Source organism: Spea bombifrons, chromosome 1, assembly GCF_027358695.1.
Source record: "Spea bombifrons isolate aSpeBom1 chromosome 1, aSpeBom1.2.pri, whole genome shotgun sequence".
Lineage (NCBI taxonomy): Eukaryota > Metazoa > Chordata > Amphibia > Anura > Pelobatidae > Spea > Spea bombifrons.
In genome coordinates, this window is record NC_071087.1 from 87,896,175 (window position 1) to 87,916,269 (window position 20,095).

The following is a 20,095-nucleotide window of genomic DNA, read 5'->3' on the forward strand; positions in this document are numbered from 1 at the left end:
ATTTCCTGAATATAGGTGAAAGGAGATCTGTTAAAGTGTGGATACAGTCATGGCTGGAATGTGTCCCTATATATTAATTACAGGATTAGTACAGAAAATAAATGTTTACTTTGTTAATCATGCAACGTTGTTTTAAGAAAGAATAGTTTGTGGGCATTTTGTGTATTTAATATAAAATTCTCTGTACTATACATAATAAGGCTATATGCTTAAAAGCTAAACCAGCTAAATCGTCCGCATCCTGACAGGCATAGAGTCTAGCAAACGGAGTTGGGTTAGCATAACTGTTGATTGCAAGTTTGCAGGAAACTAGTACCATCCAGCTAACTTTTTTTAATGGGATCCTATCTAGATGTCTGTGTGTCTTTACTTGAATTTATTAAGAGCTAATACTTAGGAATTAATTTGGTAATTTTGATATTGTGGTAGGAGATAATGAATGAATGAATGAATGAATTTGCATTTAATAATATTCCAGTGCTTGATAGTTTAGCACATTATTATTTAACTTTGGAACTACTGTTCTTTCACCATTTTCTTATTTTATTGAAGTAATATTGTATTGTGGATTTCTATGCATGTGGGGATTTAGTATGTATAGAATACTATGATATAATAAATACAATTGAGTACTGTTTTTCTGGGGGGTTTTAATTAATTTTTTTTTCTTCTTCAATAAAAATTCTCTCCCTAGACATCCGTAGGCCATGTTCAGTTTGACAATTGCAACTTTGAGAATGGACAGCTACAGATCCATGCTCCAGGAACATGCCAAATTAAGTTTTGCACTTTCAACCAGTCCAGCATACACTTTCACAACGTGGCTCTCTGCGTACTTGAAAACTGTGAATTTGTCAGCAGCGAAAATGCTTCTGTGACAGTGGAAGGGTCTCCAACCTCAGAGAAAAACTGGGCCTGTAAACATCTATCCGTTTTTGCCAAATCTAAGAGTGTCTTGTTCAATGCACCCGAAACCTCACTTTGTAGAACTGACAACAGTACTGACTGTTTGAATAATGGCTCCTCTGGTGCCAATATCAGAACCTGTGAAATCCTAGTTAATGGAGACCAAAGTCATTTGTTCCCACTTGCAAAATCGCAATTACAGGATGAAAAAGAAAATGACATAAGGGGTAATTTTTACACACGCAAGGAAGGAGGAGCCATGACTATTGATACAGATTACAGTGATAGCGAACTGAGCACAGTCAGCGACAATGAAGATGATGATCAGTCAGTCTACAAACTGTCATATCACTCGCATGGCCTGAGTCACATACTAGCCAAATCCATACAATCCAAACCACAGACTAATGGACTCCTTGCTTTGCAGAGGGACCTGGCATTGAAAAGTTTGCAACATGAGTTGCAAAGGGACAAGGAATTACAAACTATCGTTAGCACGGTTCAAGGATGTCTTATACGCAAGTGCCTTTTTAGAGATGGTAAGGGGGGAGTCTTTATTTGCTCCCAAGGGCAAGCTAGACTGGAAGGAAGCATCTTCAGGGACTTGACGTATGCAGTACGCTGCATACAAAATAGCAAGGTAAGTTATATATTGGTAAACATTCAAACCGCTAAGAAACTCAATGCAATTATTTTGTTTTTGCATGGTGTTGTATAAAGTAATGTAGTTTAGCAATGAGTCAGGGTGTTTGTCTTCTAGGACTCACACACACAGTCGATCTGATAAGTATAACTATTCCCCCTCGTTGACTCATTCCATGTTTCTGGAAATTGATCTGTCTGGGTATAGTTAGAGCGAGGAGTGAGTTGCTGGTGTATGTTATTTTAAAGAGAATGAAAACACGCTATGTTCTATTTTACAGCTGTGTTTTTGAAGTGATAGTCATCAACACCCAGCAGCACTACGTATACTATGTTAGAGTACATTACAATCGACAAAAGCCATGTAAACATTATTTCTGAACTGCTGTTCTTTGGGAGTTGACAGTTCATGTGTAAGTTACAATGCTGTCTCCTTCATTGAAAATGCAGATGAAACCGAACCCTAAAACTCTTTATCAGAAAAGCTTAGCCTGCTACAGGCCTGGTAATATCAGGTAGTAATCAGAGCAGCACTCCAGAGTAGGATTATAAGTGTACATTTGGCTTCCAGAAGAGGACTGGACTGAAGCTGCATCGCTATCAGATACAATACTTATAGGAAAGCTGTAGCTGAGGCAATGAATAATTTGCTAGATGTCATGTGGGATTTTCTATTGGTGGTTAAGTAAGAGAACCAAGTCATAACATGTAATGCAGTTTGAGTATCTCTAATCCGAAATGCTTGGGACCAGAAGTATTTCGTAAAAGGGATACTTTCGGATAACAGACCTGTATTTTCACTTGCATCTGCTCTGTTGTTCAGGCTTCTCCTCGCAGACCCAGAAGGGTCCCTGTCTTTTTGTCAGGTTTCCCTACAGCACCTCTGGTCTGGAAATGGGAGCCAAAAAGTGCTCTAGGAAGCCTGAACAAGGGACCTCGGGGAGAAGCCTGAACAACAGAGCAGACAGCAGGGAGAAGCGGATAAGGAGGCGGGGAAAGGGTCTACTGACTACAGGAAAGGTCAGACACCTCTTTTCTGCCACCTCAGTCGTAAGTATTTACCTTATCTGAAAAGAAATTTTGCATAAGGGATACTCAACCTTTAGCAATATTAGTCGGCATGTACAGTAGTGAAAGAACTCTATCTATGCCCTAATGTCACCTTAGAAATCCAAACAGTATTTGTTTTTCATGCACTATGCCATCCTCATTGGCATATAAAAATATATTTGCTCATCACTAGGACAAATCATCCACCTTGACACTCATTTCTAGGTCATTATGTTGAAGAATGATGTATACCACTGTAAAGCATCAGGTGTGTTTTTGCGTCTGGCAGCAGGAGGCCTTATTGCTGACAATAACATCCATTCAAACACTGAAGCAGGGGTGGATATCAGGAAAGGAGCCAATCCTGTAATACTGGTACGTGAGTGCAACACCTGACGCCCTGCCCTTCATGGCTATTGTATTCCCTACTCTTTGTACAGCAGATACTGTACTTTATTCATAAAGGAAACCATTATATATCATTTTACTAAATGTTACCGGATTATAAATGGGAATCTACATAAACCCTTGCTTGTAATATTACATATTGACATAATTTTGTTACATACCTGAGTTGATATAACATCGAGTTTACTCTACTTCAGTCTATACGATAAGTAACTACATTTTCTTTATATGTTCTTTGTGCCCACAGTGTAATAGGATACACAGTGGCCTCCGCTCAGGCATTGTTGTCTTGGGCAACGGGAAAGGCAACATCCGCAGCAATCAGATCTATGGAAATAAAGAAGCTGGCATTTATATTCTCTACAATGGGAACCCTGTTGTGAGGTGAGTTATTAAACCTTCAAAACGCTCTTTCCTTCTTCAGGTGTCCATTGAAGATGAGGAGTGCATTATTTTCACAAACAAGAATCCAAAGTAGCATTATCTATATACTCAAATTTATTTTATGCTTTCTTATTATCCCCAGGGAGGCCATTGTACTTTTTGTGTATTAAACAAAAAATAATCTGCTTGTTAACTGCATTAATAAGGTCAAGGACCATTGTGTGGCGGCAGAACCATCCAAACCTAGTGATTTGGTACAATGTCCATAAATTGTTTGAGACATTGAAGCTCCGTTCCTTCCGTACATTTAATGGCAAGAAGTTTATGGGTTTTTGATTGTTCTAGTGACAAGAGAAGAGAGCTACAGTTCTCATTGTTAATAAAGTGATTTTTTAATCCAGCCATGAAGTAACCAGTGTTGTAAAGGGAGATATATGCACCTTGTAGCCAAATTCAAATAATGGTGTTAATAAACCGTAATCCAAAACCTTTACACCTCTGCATCGCTAAGTTCTCTTCACTAAAGAGAAGATGGCAGGAGAATTGTGATTTCAACACTGTTGCTTTACTGTTCATTACAAATGGCCAACATTGGTAGGTTCCTCCAGCTGGAAGGGCTAAGATGGCCATCTTTAATGCATTATTTAATGGGTGCCTTTCAAGAAAATGCACTGATTTAGCTATACATTATACAGTGAGGGTCAAGGTCTTCTTAAGAGCCAAAGTTTATTGGAGTTGGGCCTTTGTAATGTATACTGAAGTCAAGGAGGTCTATTCACTAAAGGAACAGTTAACAGGAGAGTTTGCAGGGGAGTTGTATTTCAGCTCCTTGACTTCACTGTGTACACGGATCAGCCATAACATTATGACCACCTACCTAATATTGTGTAGGTCCCCCATTTGCCACCAAAACAGCCCTGATACATTGAGACATGGACTCCACTAGACCTCTGAATGTGTGCTGTGGTATCTGGCACCAAGACATTAGCAGCAGATCCTTTAAGTCCTGTAAGTTGTGAGGTGGCGCCTCTATGGATGCATCCTGGTGCCATGTGTTCTCCAGGTAAGAAACGCACACACACTTGGCCATACACGTGATGTAAAAGAAAACTTTATTCTTTACAGACCAGGCCACCTTCTTCCATGGTCCAGTGCTTATGCTCACGTGCCCATTGTAGGCACTTTCAGCGGTAGACAGGGGTCGGGATGGGCAGCTTAAATGGTCTGTGGCTACGCAGCCCCATACACAACAAACCGTGATGTACTGTGTGTTCTGACACCTTTCTATCAGAACCAGCGATAACTTTTTCAGCAGTTTGGGCTACAGTAGCTCGTCTGTTAGATTTGACCATACGGGCCTGCTTTCACCCCCACGTGCATCGATATGCCTTGGCTGCCCGTGACCCTGTCGCCGGTTCACCAATTTCCTTTCCTTGGACCACTTTTGATGGGTACTGACTAGGGCTGCAACAACTAATCGATAAAATCGATAATAATCGATAATGAAATTCGTTGCCAACGAATTTCATTATCGATTAGTTGAATCGATTATTATCGATTATAAAATGAGGGTTTTTTCAGAGCAAACGCTCAGAAAATACCCCTCATTATATAATAGTTTAGCCTGACTCACAGCAGCAGCTCCTACTTACCAGTCCCTCCCTGTAATCACTGTGACAACTGGCCCCGCCCCCTTCCTTCTAACAGAAGGCCAGAACCACATGGCTGTGACACTCATCTAACTGTAAGTATTAAATTAATATTTGGGCTACTGAAAGTTAGGGGAGGTGGGGGTTAATTTAGGGGCAGTTATGGTTAATGGGGTGTTTAAGGGCAGCTATGGTTAATGGGGTGTTTAGGGGCAGTTATGGTTAATAGGGTGTTTAGGGTTAATTTAGAGGCAGCTATGGTTAATGGGGTGTTTAGGGTTAATTTAGGAGCAGCTGTGGTTAATGGGGTGTTTGGGGTTAATTTGAGGCAGTTGTGGTTAATGGTGTGTTTTGGGTTAATTTAGGGAATGCTGTGGTTAATGGTGTGTTTAGGGTTAATTTAGGGGCAGTTATGGTTAATGGGGTGTTTAGGGTTAATTTAGGGTAGTTGTTTTGATGGGGTATTTAGAGTTAATTTAGGGGTAGTTATGGTAAATGGGGTGTTTAGGGTTAATTTAATGATGAGGACTGAGGGTAATTTAATAAAGTTAAGTTAAGGTGCAGTTAGAGATAAAGGGGGGCAGACTAAAGGGAATCTAAATCCTGGGGGCAGTGAAGATTAATCCAGTACTTATTTATAAAAGTATGGTGTCATTGTGCTGCGAAAGGGGCTGTGACTCTATGAAGGGACTATGAGATATCTGGGGGGGGGTATAAGGCATATCTGGGGAGGACAGAGTGACATATCTGGGGGTATAAGGCATATACATTATATAAGGCATATGTGGGGAGGGCAGTGTGGCATGTCTGGGAGGCAGCGTGGCATGTCTGGGGAGGATGGAGTGGTGTATCAGGGGGTATAAGGCGTATCAGGCACAGTGGCATATGTGGGGGTGGAGTGGTATATGTGGGAGGCAGCATGGAGTGGCATATGTGGGAGGCAGCGTGGAGTGGTATATGTGGGAGGCAGCGTGGAGTGGTATATGTGGGAGGCAGCGTGGAGTGGTATATGTGGGAGGCAGCGTGGAGTGGCAAATGTGGGAGGCAGCGTGGAGTGGTAAATGTGGGAGGCAGCGTGGAATGGTATATGTGGAGTGGTATATGTGGGAGGCAGCGTGGAGTGGCATATGTGGGAGGCAGCCTGGAGTGGTATCTGTGGGAGGCAGCGTGGAATGGTATATGTGGAGTGGTATATGTGGGAGGCAGCGTGGAATGGTATATGTGGAGTGGTATATGTGGGAGGCAGCGTGGAATGGTATATGTGGGAGGCAGCGTGGAATGGTATATGTGGAGTGGTATATGTGGGAGGCAGCGTGGAGTGGTATATGTGGGAGGCAGCGTGGAATGGTATATGTGGGAGGCAGCGTGGAGTGGTATATGTGGGAGGCAGCGTGGAGTGGTATATGTGGGAGGCAGCGTGGAGTGGTATATGTGGGAGGCAGCGTGGCGTATGTGGGAGGCAGCATGGCGTATGTGGGAGGCAGCGTGGCATGTCTGGGAGGGAGCGTGGAGTGGTATATGTGGGAGGCAGCGTTGCATGTCTGGGAGTCAGCGTGGCATGTCTGGGCTCAAATGTGCATAAATTGGGGGGCTGGTTGGGAAATAAAGACAATAAAGGCATTTTATCAAAGTTTTTTTTTATTCTGCTGTTTGTATTTAACATCATTTGTTTATTAAATTATTTTAAATAAATGAAAAATTTACATTCATTTTTTTTTATCCGATTAATCGATTAATCGACAAAATAATCGGCCAACTAATCGATTATGAAAATAATCGTTAGTTGCAGCCCTAGTACTGACCACTGCAGACCAGGAACGCCCCCACAAGAGCTGCAGTTTTGGAGATGCGGTGACCCAGTCGTCTAATCGCAATTTGGCCCTTGTCAAAGTCGCTTAGATCCTTACGCTTGCCCATTTTTTTTCTCGTTCTTACACATCAACTTTGAGGATTAAATGTTACTTGATGTCTAATATATATCACCCACTGACATGTGCCATGATAAGAAGATTATCAGTGTTATTCACTTCACCTCTCAGTGGTCAGGTTATGGCTGATCGGTTCATGATGAAAGTAAAGTAAGGGAGTCGAACCTACAGCTGTCCTACCAGTAGATAGAGAAAGATCCGTTCTGGTGGTACATTTTGTTGTCACACAAAAGGTGACCTAGAACTGTGGAGACATAATCTATGGGATTGGTTGTTTCATTTGTTGCATTATACATATTGAGTTTTGATGGTGGGATCTTTTGGTTTTAGAAACTGACGTTTTCCGCTGCTACTCGTACTGATTACCTGGAGTTGGAGTGTTACTGGGGATGTAAAAGATGTGTACATTGAAATGCCATGTATTTTAGCAGGGGTAGCCAGAGAAGGAGTGGAATGAAACCAAAGACTAACCTATTTATGCCTACAACTACTAAAATGCAGTTTGTATACTTGCATTTCTTGGAGTTGGCATATGCATTTAGGTGGATTCCTACAGTGTATGTGCATTTCAATACTCTTATAGTGCACAAATCTGTATGAGACAAGTATTTGTAATAGTTTTTGGTTTTTCAAAATTCAATTCAAATATTCTGATTCCCAGTGCCCAATTAAAATTGTATGATTTTGGATCAATCTTGGATTAATGCTTCAGTGACTGCTCCATTAAAAAAAATCTACAACATGTGCCTCTACGCTCTACAACTCTGATTAAATTGACACTTGATGAGAGGATCTCAATTTTAATAGTAAAAATGGAAAACTGCGGGCAATGAGGCCTTGAATGTTTTTAGTTTTAAGTACCCGAATGATTACCTAGAATATAAAAATATATTCTCACATTTTTAAATGCCTTGGAATTGTAAATATACAATGCTAAATTGAAAGCAGCAATGCACAAAAGATAAAACTTATTTTTTTGAGAGTATAATCAACATATTTTGCAACAGCTAAATTTAAGTGAACTCAAACGCAAAAGCAAGTTATTTGAAGATGGCATGAAAACCCGTTAAACAGAAAAATATCTGAAGAAGCCAGGCGACATACAGTATTTTAGGCTTTTCTGTAGCTAGCGAATAAAATCAGCCGTAAGCCAACATAAAAGAAATACGAAAATTTTTGTTTTAGCACGAAGAATGCATACAAGAAAAACAATGTGGGAATCATTTATTTTGGAAAAATATAAGAATCACATATTGTAACTGCGCAATTATCTATTGTAACACTCCTGCTGTTGTAAAGTAAATCAGCACCCTGCTGGGGCAATCAATTCTACCTTCTTCCATGACTGAACAACAACTCTGAATTGGCAGGGGGCCTACATACTGGTGTGTTTGGTCCTGGAACAAAAATATTTCTAGCAATAACAAGACCACTATTTCCATGAATAAAGCAGCCCCCCCTCCCATTGGTCTTTCTGTACTGGTATCGCTTAAATTTTTAAATGCAGTATAATGTTTTTGTATCAAAAGTGAGTTTTCAAAGATTATAATCTTTGTAACAGCTTTTTTGTGTATATTTAATAGACTTGTGCATTTGGATTTGTACAAATTTGGTTATTTGTACAAAGCCACGAAAACAAGGCCAGTCCCCCCACGAAGTGGAAGAAAACAAAGCAAAAAAGCTAAGTTTTCATCCAAAATTTGCTGGCTCTTTCACGTGCATTCTGTCACACTCTCATTCCTTTTCTCTCTCACACACTCACAAGTGTTTCCCTTTCTTCTCTGCTGACCGCTTCTGCCACCTTCTTCCACATCTTGTTCTTCTACCTTCGGTCTTTCATCTTCTCACTTTATATTCGTCCATATCTTCACGGGCATAACCTGAGTGCGAGTGAAAGAGCCTGCCAAAATTGCAGCCCTTTCCAGTGCTGTCCTTGGAGGAGTAGATTTTGACAAAAGTGCCGTGATTTGGACGTAATTTCCCTCTTAGGGTAAAATGACGGAGCTTACGATGACGTCCTTTCCTATGATCCTTCAAATGGCGAAGGAGACATCACGGAAAACAGTGCAATTTTGCCCTAAGGTGAACTTCCACCCAAATTGCAGCGCTTCTGGTGACGTCCTTTTCCCTGATTGGAGATTAGGTGAAAAGAGGATGTCAACGGAAGTGCCACCTGTCATGATTAACTCATATAATGTAGTGGATGCATGGAAGGGTAACCCAGCAGAGGTGGTTAGTTTCTTTGTTTAAGAATTCAATGAGTTAATCTGAGGTTGATTTAATGTGTTTCTTTGTGAATGCCCTCTGTATCTGTTCTGGCTAGAGGTGTCATCTTCCCAAAGGACCCCTGTGGTGATTCATGGCCTAACAGATAAGGATCCTTGGTTATAGGAATTCCATTCCTATCTTAAGTGGAGGGGTTTCCATCACCTTTACCCCACCATAACTTATTGGCACATCAAAGATGGGACCCGATTCTTGGTGTCATATAATCAGTCATATGGTCAGAGGGGCGTTTGCTTGCAAAAGTCTGATTTAGGGACAATGCAGCGACCTCAAAGCAGAACTCCATGATATACTCTGATCGGAACAACATCGTAAGAACCGTCTGGACTTAAGGAGTTCCCACAGGCCTACTTATTGGAGAAACTCGTGAGTGAGGGTCCTGTGTTTAAGTCCCATTGTTTGTAAGAACTGTTTGCCGTTTTATTTTTATTTTGTATGTCTTGTTTTTTGTAATTCTGGCACTGTGTAATCTTTGTCTTTTTTGTTATTAAAATATTCAAAATCTAAGTCTGTCTTTGGGCTCTAGTATCGATATCCACAAACCCTAAGAGAGGATAACACGTTACCGTATTGTTATTAAGTTCTACAGGATATATATATATATGTTGTTTGCCCGGGGTGGGTTGATATATATATAGAGATAAAGGTTCTAATTCGGATTTCTCACGAATCCGGTATCAAAATCGTGAGTGGTGGCAGACTACCTGGGGGGATACAGGCAGGATTTGGGGGTTAATTTGGTGTAACTTATGCCCTGTTAAGGGGTCTAGTTAGTAAATCCAGAGGCCTGGTGCTATTAACCCCTTCATGCCCATGCCCTCCACACAGTCACGGCTTGGCAAGTAGTCCTGACCGTGACACCACCATTTTGCCCTAAGGGGAACTTCCACCCAAATCACGGCGCTTTTGCTGACATCCTCTCCTCAAGGACGACACCCGAAGCATTGCCATTTTGGCAGGTTCTTTCACTTTCTCACACTCTCATTCCTGTTCTCTTTCCATTCTCTCTAAATGTTTCCCTACCCTCTCTGCCAACCACTTCCTCATCTTCTTGTTCTTCATCTTCTGTCTTCTACCTATTTTATCTTCCTCCACATCTTGGTGGACATAACCTTCCACCAAAATAGAAGTGCTTTTGCTGATGTCCTCTCCCCCAAGGACCTCACTGGAAGCGCTACCATTTAGGCGCACAATGATAGAAGATAAAGGCAAGAACATTAAGGGACCAAAAGAATATGTGGAAGCTTTTGGCTGAAGAGAAAGTGGTTGGCAAAGAAGGTTGAGAAACATTGAGGGAATGAACAGGAGTAAATGTGAGCACAGAGCAACAATTTCAGTCGTGAATAAAAAAATTCTAAAAAACCAATGGGCCAAAAATGAACCGAAAACTTTGTCTGAATCGTTTTGATTGACTGTTTGCAAATGTCTAATGTTTAGGCCAGTCATCTTGTCCCAGTCAACTAGATAAACACACCAAAAATATATTAGTCTTAAACCCCAGAGGTCTCCTTTTGTTAATTAAAGTCTATGAGGAATGGGACTTCAATAGCATAAGCAGGACTTTATTAGCATTGCTATGAAGAATCAGCTCAGTGTTTTGTTGTCATAAGACATCCACTTTTAAAAGATGTAGTTTGCGGTATTTACATAAATACACTCTACAAGGAAGAGGGAGCCCGAGGAGTATTATTAGGTTTCTATAACGGCATGGTCATGCTAAAAAAGTAAATCAGTCTGAGTTGTTTGACAAGTCCATGCATAGATATTTGCAGCAGCAGCTCTGGTACTCACAAATAACATAAAGGCACCACTGCTGTGGCACTTGTTTTTCCGCTATCTTGTCTAAACATATAAAAAGGCCCCCTTAAGGGCCTGTTTAAAGAACTTCAATAAACTGCAATTTACTGGAATCAATTGGAGTGCTTTCTTCACGTTTGAAAGGATTGGGGGGGGCCCTTTTAAGAGCCCCTGGAACTCAGGGACGAGTCGTCACTGGAGTTGGTTAGCTGTGAGTATGCCATGTGTGCACACTAGCAAGCTCATGCAAGTGATGATGCTGGGAAGCCAAGAAAATAGTGCAAATTCCTGAATCTGATAAATTCATCCATTCATTTTCAAAGCTACAAAAAAGAATTTAAAGGGGACACTCGGCTATCATATGCAGTAAACTTGCCTGACTGTGCCTTTAAATAACTGGAAACATATTACATATTTTTACTTTTTTGCTATATTGTTTATAACAAGAAACCTTTATGTCATGGAGGTTGAGCCGCTGTCTTATGTTGTAAAGCGTTTAAAGTACTTTCGGAGCTACATGGCTGCCTAGAGATTTGGTAATGATGTTGTAACGTTATTAAAAGATTCTGACATGGAAAAACCATAGCTTTTGTTTCAGGCCTCACTATTGTATTTGCTAATAATAACTCAGGTTTAATATAGCTATGTCCTTGCTGGTCAGTTCAAAGGCTGCAAATGTAACATCCCCAAAGGTCAGTACAAGCTATGTATTCCTTCATCCACTTATGGAATAGCCCATAAATTTAGAAGGTAATCAAGTTTGTTTTGGGGGAAAAAGTAAAGAGAATAAGGACATTTAGTTCCTTTCACAGCTGTATTCTGAATCACAATTGTGGATTTACAAAGTGTTTTTTAGTTAAAGGAAATGCAATGTCCCTTAAGTCAGGGGTCGATAATCATGTTTTAATTTTCTTGGTGCCCAGGGTTCGTCGAGCTTGCAATACACTAACATACATTTACACATTCTGACACCATACCGTAACAAGCTAACATCTTATACTCACAAACACCTTACAGTAACACACACAAATGCTGTCATTCTATGCTCATGTACACACATGCTAACACCATACAATAACACACACTCTAACGCTATATGCTGACAGACACACTCATGTTAATGCCATACTGTGACATAAACAACACTATACATGCAAGCTCCACACCCCAAGCACAGCCTTCTTGAATTTGAATTTTTTTATTACTATAATTTAAAAGGGCTCCAAAGAACAAACTGAGAGTGCCTACGTTACATTTCCACTGCTACGGAGCTAGACATTACATGGCTTTTTGAATATTGGGTAGGGTTGGATATTTACAAGGTTTGGGACTGATGAAACCCCAGTGCCTTATTTTATTGATGCACAAAGTGAAGGAATTTTACTCTGTTTTCCACATATTACAGGGCAACACTTGGGACTAACTGTTGTCTGCTCTGATTTTTTTAAGCCTAGTTTTTAATCTTCATGCAATGAGCAACTTAATCTTAAAGGTTCTGTTTCACTTGATATTGTTAAGCAAGTGTGTTTCAGTAGCTATTTAACTTTATTCTTTACTGTGAAGGTTTCATTGCATAAAATGACACAAAAAATTAAGATGTTTTCATAGTTTTTGTGACATTATAATACTCAGAACTATTTGTGCTTCTGAATAATCTCTATGATGATGGATTTAAGCATGACAATTTAAGTTCACCAGTGGGGTGAAGGTGACCTTTTTTGAAACCACAGTGGTCGGAGCTGTCAAAGTCCAGTTCCAGGGCCAGTCTCACAAGCAAATGTTTTTAGTCATTACCTAGGCAAAGGATGGAGTAACCGAAAAAAGAAGAGCCAAAATAAGGAACAAGCCAAAACTACCATACAGCAAAATAGTGTCAGAGGGGAAGTAAAAAGCACAAGAACCTGAAAATAGGAGTACAGATTGAACATGTTATAAATCACTTAGGATAGAGCCAGGTAGAGTGAAAGAACAAGCTGCTAAAGCTTTTCTTGGTGGTCGGAGAACGCTAATGCAGTTCTCCAACTATGACGTTCCTGGTTCTCATTCTTTTGAGATCTGACAGTTCTTTTTAAATTGTAAGAATTATAAAATTGTAGTAGGTGTATGACAGGCATCAACCTATCATTAAGTGATTTGGTATCTACATGATTTAATACTTATTTTGGTAAGGGTTTGAACATTCAGCAGTGCTAGAAATGGTGTTTCTAATGCTGTGTGTGTTTTTAAAAGTTTTTCAAATCTGAAACTAGATGGTACAGTCCCTGATGAATGAACCTTTTCAGGTTGCTTTCCCTGCAGCGTTGTTAACTTTCCTTTCTCCTGTAGCAGGAGGGTTGTCATTGTCCTGGGAACTCTTGCATCCATATTCTGATCTTCATTCTACTCAATCCTGGCGAAGATCACAAAACAAATCTGTTTTGCCCTTCCAATTCACCGTGCCTCCAGCCAACATAATACACAATACAGCACAATGTATGTTTTGGTCATTGATGGAGAAAGTAGATTGGCGTACCCATCATATCCTTGTATGTTCTACTTTTTATTATTTGACCTTTTACAGAAAAAACAAATTATATATAAGAATGTAAAGGTTCCTGTATGCTGTTTTTCCCTACACTGAAACAAAAAGGCTAATTTTATTACATATTGAATGCGAACAAATATCCTCAGACAAAAAATATTGCTCACTGGCAGGGTTATGATTATGTACCTCAAGATCTGTTAGAGGATAGTACTTGAAATAATGTAGAGGTATTAGCCTACACAAAGTTTTAATGATATAGTTAGTTGATTGAGCATTCACATTTCAATTTAGTCTTAACTTATACGCATCAGGCAGACTTGTTTGAAGAGGCAAGCAATTTTCCACTTCTAACCTTTTAAGAAGAAGGCTAATACTCTACTATGTACACTTCTGAAACCCTTTAGACGTAGGTATTCTAGAGTTAGACTGGGCTTTACAAAGAAATTTATCTTAATTTGCCCTAGTCCCACAACCCATTTTTTGCACAAGCTGCATCATATACTGAACCTGTACTCTGAAGAATTACCTCACCCAGGGCCTGACAAATCCTGGGCGCCAGGTCACCATGGCAACTGGAAATCACTACCTGGCGCCTGGGAAGTATGCCTTGCTACGGCTCGCCTCCCCCAGCTTTCTGGGTTCCCAGTTGCTCTCAAAATCTTGACTTAGAATATGAAGAACATATCAGCAGATTCAACAGGTACATGGAGAAAGTTGTTGCATACGCTATTTTTAATCTCCGTAGGATGAAAGATTGGTGGTTGTAGTGGTCTAATTGCAACTTTTTCAGAATAATTCTATTTGAAAGGTACTATTCTTTTGGTAATAGATGCAATACAACCACACCTATAGTTATTGTGCATTTTTTTTTCTGCACATCAGGCCTGTTTTGATTATTTCTATTCCTTGGAAATGAATCATCAAGAACAAGATAACTAGAAGAGGGGAGTGCATGCCGACAACAATAGTAGAGGGATTGTCACACTGCGTAGTTATTTGTGTTGCATGCTGATTGTAGGACTGCAGCTCAGGCGGAAATTATTCCTTCCTTCTATATTTATAAAAGGATGCATCTTATCATGTCGTACATCATAATACCCTTTGAAAGTGGTAGTACATAGAATGCTTGATTAAAAGAAAATGAAAACACAGAAGGGATATTCTACAAGATATACCGGTACTCCTAGCACAATCCCCCAGTATAGCAGAGATTTTCTAAAGTGAATTCCAAATTGCTATGTCCCATTCTTGAAATGTTCAAGCCTGGGTGAATTGTATGATTACAGTAACTGAAGAGAACTGTTGTCTACACAACGTCTGAGACTACTAAATCAATTTATTAAAACTATCCATATCTGATCATGTTTTGGTTTCTCATTACAATGGTTTTGAAAATGCTGTGTTATTAAGGGAATAAGAGTCCTGTACCCAAACTATGGCAAAACCTGCATTACAGATTGTCTGTGTGATTACCAATCATATTCATACACGGGAGGATAATAATCTAAAATTAGATTCATACAAGGGAGGATAATATATCAATCATATATGTCCTCTTCTTTTTTTTCTCATTCCCAACTATGTGTGATTACCAATTACATTCATACAATGGAAGATAAAATATTGATTATATAGATGCAGAAAGTATAGGTGACTGCTCCCTTGATGTACATATAAGGTTGGTTTGTTGTGTATGTTTGTGTGTGTTTATGTGTGTGTATATATGTATGTGTGTATATATATATATATATATATATATATATATGTGTATATATATATATATATATATATATATATATATATATATATATGACACACATATTTTTTATATAATGCCTAGGAAAAGATGTAAAGTCACAGTGGTCTCTTCAAAGCTTATGTGGCTTTATGTCTTTTTCCACATTGGACCAGTAAGAGGTATCAGTAAGGCGAACAGTAAAATGTAGGTTTTTGAAAAATGAGAGGTTTTGAAGCACTGATGCTAGAAGATGATTTTAACATATGTGTGTATTGTTCTGCAGTGGCAATCATATTTTCCAAGGACTTGCTGCTGGAATTGCGGTAAATGAAAATGGAAGAGGCCAAATAACAGGTATTGTTGACAGTGCAGCATAAATAAAAGGACAAGCTACTAGTAGCATTGTCCATCTCTTTGTACGTGCCGTGATATGTAATTTTTAAATATAGTATATGCAGCCTACCATACAAAGCATATGTTTGGCATTTAGCTTTTTTTTTAGCTGACGAAAGAAGAATGCATGTTAAAGTACTCTGTAAGTATAAGTAAATAAATTAAAGATTTACTCTCCTCTGACTATTCTTGGCACAGATTGGCTGCATGAACCTATCTACGATTTCTTTGCAATAACTGATATAACATCAAAAATCGTAGAGATGGCTCGTTATGTATCTAGAGTGATGATGGGAGTCATTGAGGTCATGGTCACAGACACAGGGGACAAAGAACAGAAGATAAAACTCCCATAATAATTTTAGATCAAACACTTTCAAGTCTCAGAAGTGGGCTACGTCCATAGTCGGTCTAGTCGATGGAAAGTAAAAGTCTGCCAATCATGGGCTACTGGTAACAAGAAAAAAGCCTAACATTAATTTCCAGGTTTCTATAATGGTTGGTACAAGTACACATCCATGCTCCCATACAGAGCCGGCCTTAGGTGTTCTGGCGCCCTGTGCGGACTACTCGTCTGGCGCCCCCCCATCCCAAAAAAAGAAAGGAATCAAAACTTGTAACAAAACCCCAATCACTATATACTACGCCAAACATTGATGTGGTGTAGGCCTACCACTTCATTGTCTGGCTTAGTAGTAGGGATGCACCGAAACAAATTCTGGACTGAAACCAAAAGTGCAGCATTTACCTGGCCGAAACCGAATATGACCCCCCCCACACATAACAAAACAATTAAATAACAATATTTATATATATATATATATATATATATATATATATATATATATATGATTAACAGCAATCACATTCTTATCATGCCCGCAGATTCCAGGATGTACTCGTAGACTACTTGGCATGATAGGAGTATGATTGCCCTATGTACCCCGTCTCACTCCATTCTCCCTATCTACCCCCTCCTAACTATCTACCCTCTCCCTCTTTGAAGTTCACTTACCTTTCAGAAGTCCTGCGGTGAGGGTGCAAGGCCTCTGCCTCCCAGCTCTGCCACTGTATGGAACAGTATAGAGTGATGGGAGTTATGATGTACTTTAGAGCATAATTATATAATGAAAAATACATTGGGAATGGTACAGCATAACACCCATCACTCTCACACCCTTACCAATCCACACATATACACCAATCCACACACATACACCAATCCACACACATACACCAATCCACACACATACACCAATCCACACATATACACCAATCCACACATATACACCAATCCACTCCACACATATACACCAATCCACACACACATACCAATCCACACATATACACCAATCCACACATATACCAATCCACACATTTATACCAATCCACACATTTATACCAATCCACACGCATACCAATTCACACACGTATACACCAATCCACACACGTATACACCAATCCACACACGTATACATCAATCCACACATATACAGCAATCCACACATATATACCAATCCACAGGCATACCAATCCACACATATACACCAATCCACACATTTACCAATCCTCACATATATACCAATCCACACATATACACCAATCCACACATTTACCAATCCTCACATATATACCAATCCACACATATACACCAATCCACACATATACACCAAACCACACATATATACCAATCCACACATATATACCAATCCACACATATATACCAAACCACACATATATACCAAACCACACATATATACCAAACCACACATATATACCAAACCACACATATATACCAAACCACACATATACACCAATCCACTCTCACTGTCACTCTATGCTTTCTTACCTTTCCTCTTTCAGTTTCTTTGCCTCCTCTTCGCTCTTCTTCTTAGTTCTTCTGTCTTCTCTTCTTCCGGGTCAGAGGGCACGGAGACCGGTGGGCGCGGCTTCAGTGCTGTGCGCCGGGATCTGACAGCAAACCCCGGCGCACAGCAGCTTTTGCCGCGGGGATCACAAGGGAGCGGTATCGGAGGTCTGTTAAAGACCTCCGATACTGCTCCCTTGCGAGCCTGCTCCTCCAGCGGCGGACATTACTGTCCGTCTCTGGAGGGGTGCCGGGTGCCCCCATACTGGCGGCAGCGGACCCCGCGGCGGCAGTGGCGTCGGACCGCGCTGCGGCGGCGGCGGACCCCGCGGCGGCGCCCCCTGGAGTGTGGCGCCCTGTGCGGTCGCACAGGTCGCGCACCCCAAAGGCCGGCCCTGCTCCCATACACACACAATACTAGACATCCATGTTCATTACACATCTATGCTCGCATACATACATAAATACAATCGCATACATCCCATCTCCCGCCCGCCCCCGCTTACCTCTCACCGCTCTAGCAGCTTTTTTTCTGGCTGCTGACACACTGTGTGGACAGCCTCTGTTTCATAGTGGGGTCACGTGACGTAGCGTGACCCTAATAAGTTCCTGTCTCCCCGTGCCCGTTCAAAATAGTTTAGAAAGAGCCCTTCTGACCTGGATCGGTGCAATCTAGTTTGGAAGGGCCTTTTTCTAAACTATTTTGAATCAGTATGAGGAGACATGAAAAAGGGGTCACGGGTCTTGCCACCTAGAGGGGGAGGAATTGGCCCAGACACCTTTTTGCGTGAGGGTATACCCAACAAATGTGAATATATGCTGCTCATTGCCTAATGCATACGGTCCTTGATGTTTCTAAAGAAATAGATGCTGGTCTACAGCACAAGTTCTGAGTACTTCTTGGCTAATTGCCACGTTCTCAAAGTTTATTATTGAAACCATAAAACAATGAGATATTTCCATATATTTTCTGACTGTGTATGTACTATTACTAATAAGACAATTTTAATTTCCTTGACAGAAAACGTGATTCGTGAAAATCAGTGGGGTGGAGTAGATATCAGAAGAGGTGGTGATCCAGTCCTGAGGAGTAATCTTATATGCTGTGGGTATTCAGATGGAGTTGTAGTAGGAGAGCGAGGGAAAGGTCTCATAGAAGGAAACACCATTTACGGTAAATAAAAGCTTACTGGTTGTGCTTGTGTGTATTGTGATACCGTGTTCTGTCTTAGATGGAATCCTAATAGTGTATATAGAATGTATTAAAATCTTCTGCTTATCCCATTTCCTTACATTACATTTATTTTTATAGCACCAGCAGATTAGAATTAGAGGAGGTGGGATACATTTAAAATCACAAACAATAACAAACTGGTACAGTAGGAGAAGAGGGCCCTGCTCATGGAAGCTTACACTCTGGTCGGTTGTAGGGAAAGTGAAATAGTAGGAGAGGACTGGTTGGATGAGTTGATTGAGTCAGGATGAGCTCTGGAGGTTATTATTTGTTCAGATGGCTTAGACAGCATGCTGGCTGGGAGTGTTCTGGTGAAAGGTCGTATGCTTCCCAAAATAGGTGGGTTTACAGAGAGCTTTTGGAATTTGCATATGTGGAAGAAAATCTTACAGAATGGGGAATAGGAGGGATACAGCACGTGTGAAATCCTGGATGCCGGTAGAAAAAAGACAAAGGTCATGAGAGAAACGAACAGGTTGGTTATGAATGTATTTGGATAGGAGGGTAGAGATATAAGGGGTGCAGGGTTGTTAAGGGCTCTGTAGGCCAGTGTAAGGAGTTATCTTATAAATTCAGGCCATTGCTCTGCTGAGCAGTGTGTACCCCTGCTAGTGGACCATGGCTGTTTACAAGGCTAGTGTTGCAGCCTATTACAAGTTTACAGTAAAGTACCAGCTGTGGATATGATGAATCAGATTTGGGTAGGGGCCTATGTGTGACCTTATACATCCCCTTTTGTTGGTGGTTGCGAAAACCTTTAGCTCTCGTAGCAGTTTTTATTTAGACTGTGGTGCTTGCTTTTGTTAGTGCCTTGCCTCCTTCTTTACTGTACCCTGCATTTGTGAATAGAAATAAAATGGTTTAAAATTGTTAAGCTAGTTACAAACAAAAAGCAAACTATTTTAGACCAGTTTTTTCATGGATACAATGGATCCATGCAAACTCATGGATCCTTTCAAACAGTATGAGCAACCCAATGCACATTTTTGCCACAGTTATAGACGTCGAGAAGTCGAACAATATAACCCTTAATATAGCAACATGTAGTATTTTGCCTTCTTCAGTCCACCCCTGATGGTTTCATGTGTACCTATGGCAAAATGTGCATTCTCTAAAGTCATTGACTAAAAAGAAACACCAAACATGAAGTAGTTGGATAGGGAAAAAAATATCGTGCCTGGGTTTCACTCAGCAGGAAGATTGCATAAGATCCATAATTGATTTTGGTATCTGTGTGTCTATTCAATGTTCTTCTCTATTAACAACACCAGAGAACTAATTGCCCTATG

The 20,095-nt window shown here is 40.4% G+C and overlaps 1 protein-coding gene across 1 annotated transcript in view; it reads left to right on the plus strand.

Moving 5' to 3' along the window:
* The window catches only part of FBXO10 (F-box protein 10), a 60,973-nt gene that overhangs the window by 26,792 nt on the left and 14,086 nt on the right, over positions 1-20,095 (plus strand). The window contains exons 3-7 of the mRNA XM_053465831.1: positions 695-1,546; positions 2,824-2,973; positions 3,254-3,390; positions 15,596-15,666; positions 18,594-18,746. Of these exons, the coding sequence (XP_053321806.1) occupies positions 695-1,546; positions 2,824-2,973; positions 3,254-3,390; positions 15,596-15,666; positions 18,594-18,746 (1,363 nt within the window). The remainder of the gene's footprint in view (positions 1-694; positions 1,547-2,823; positions 2,974-3,253; positions 3,391-15,595; positions 15,667-18,593; positions 18,747-20,095) is intronic.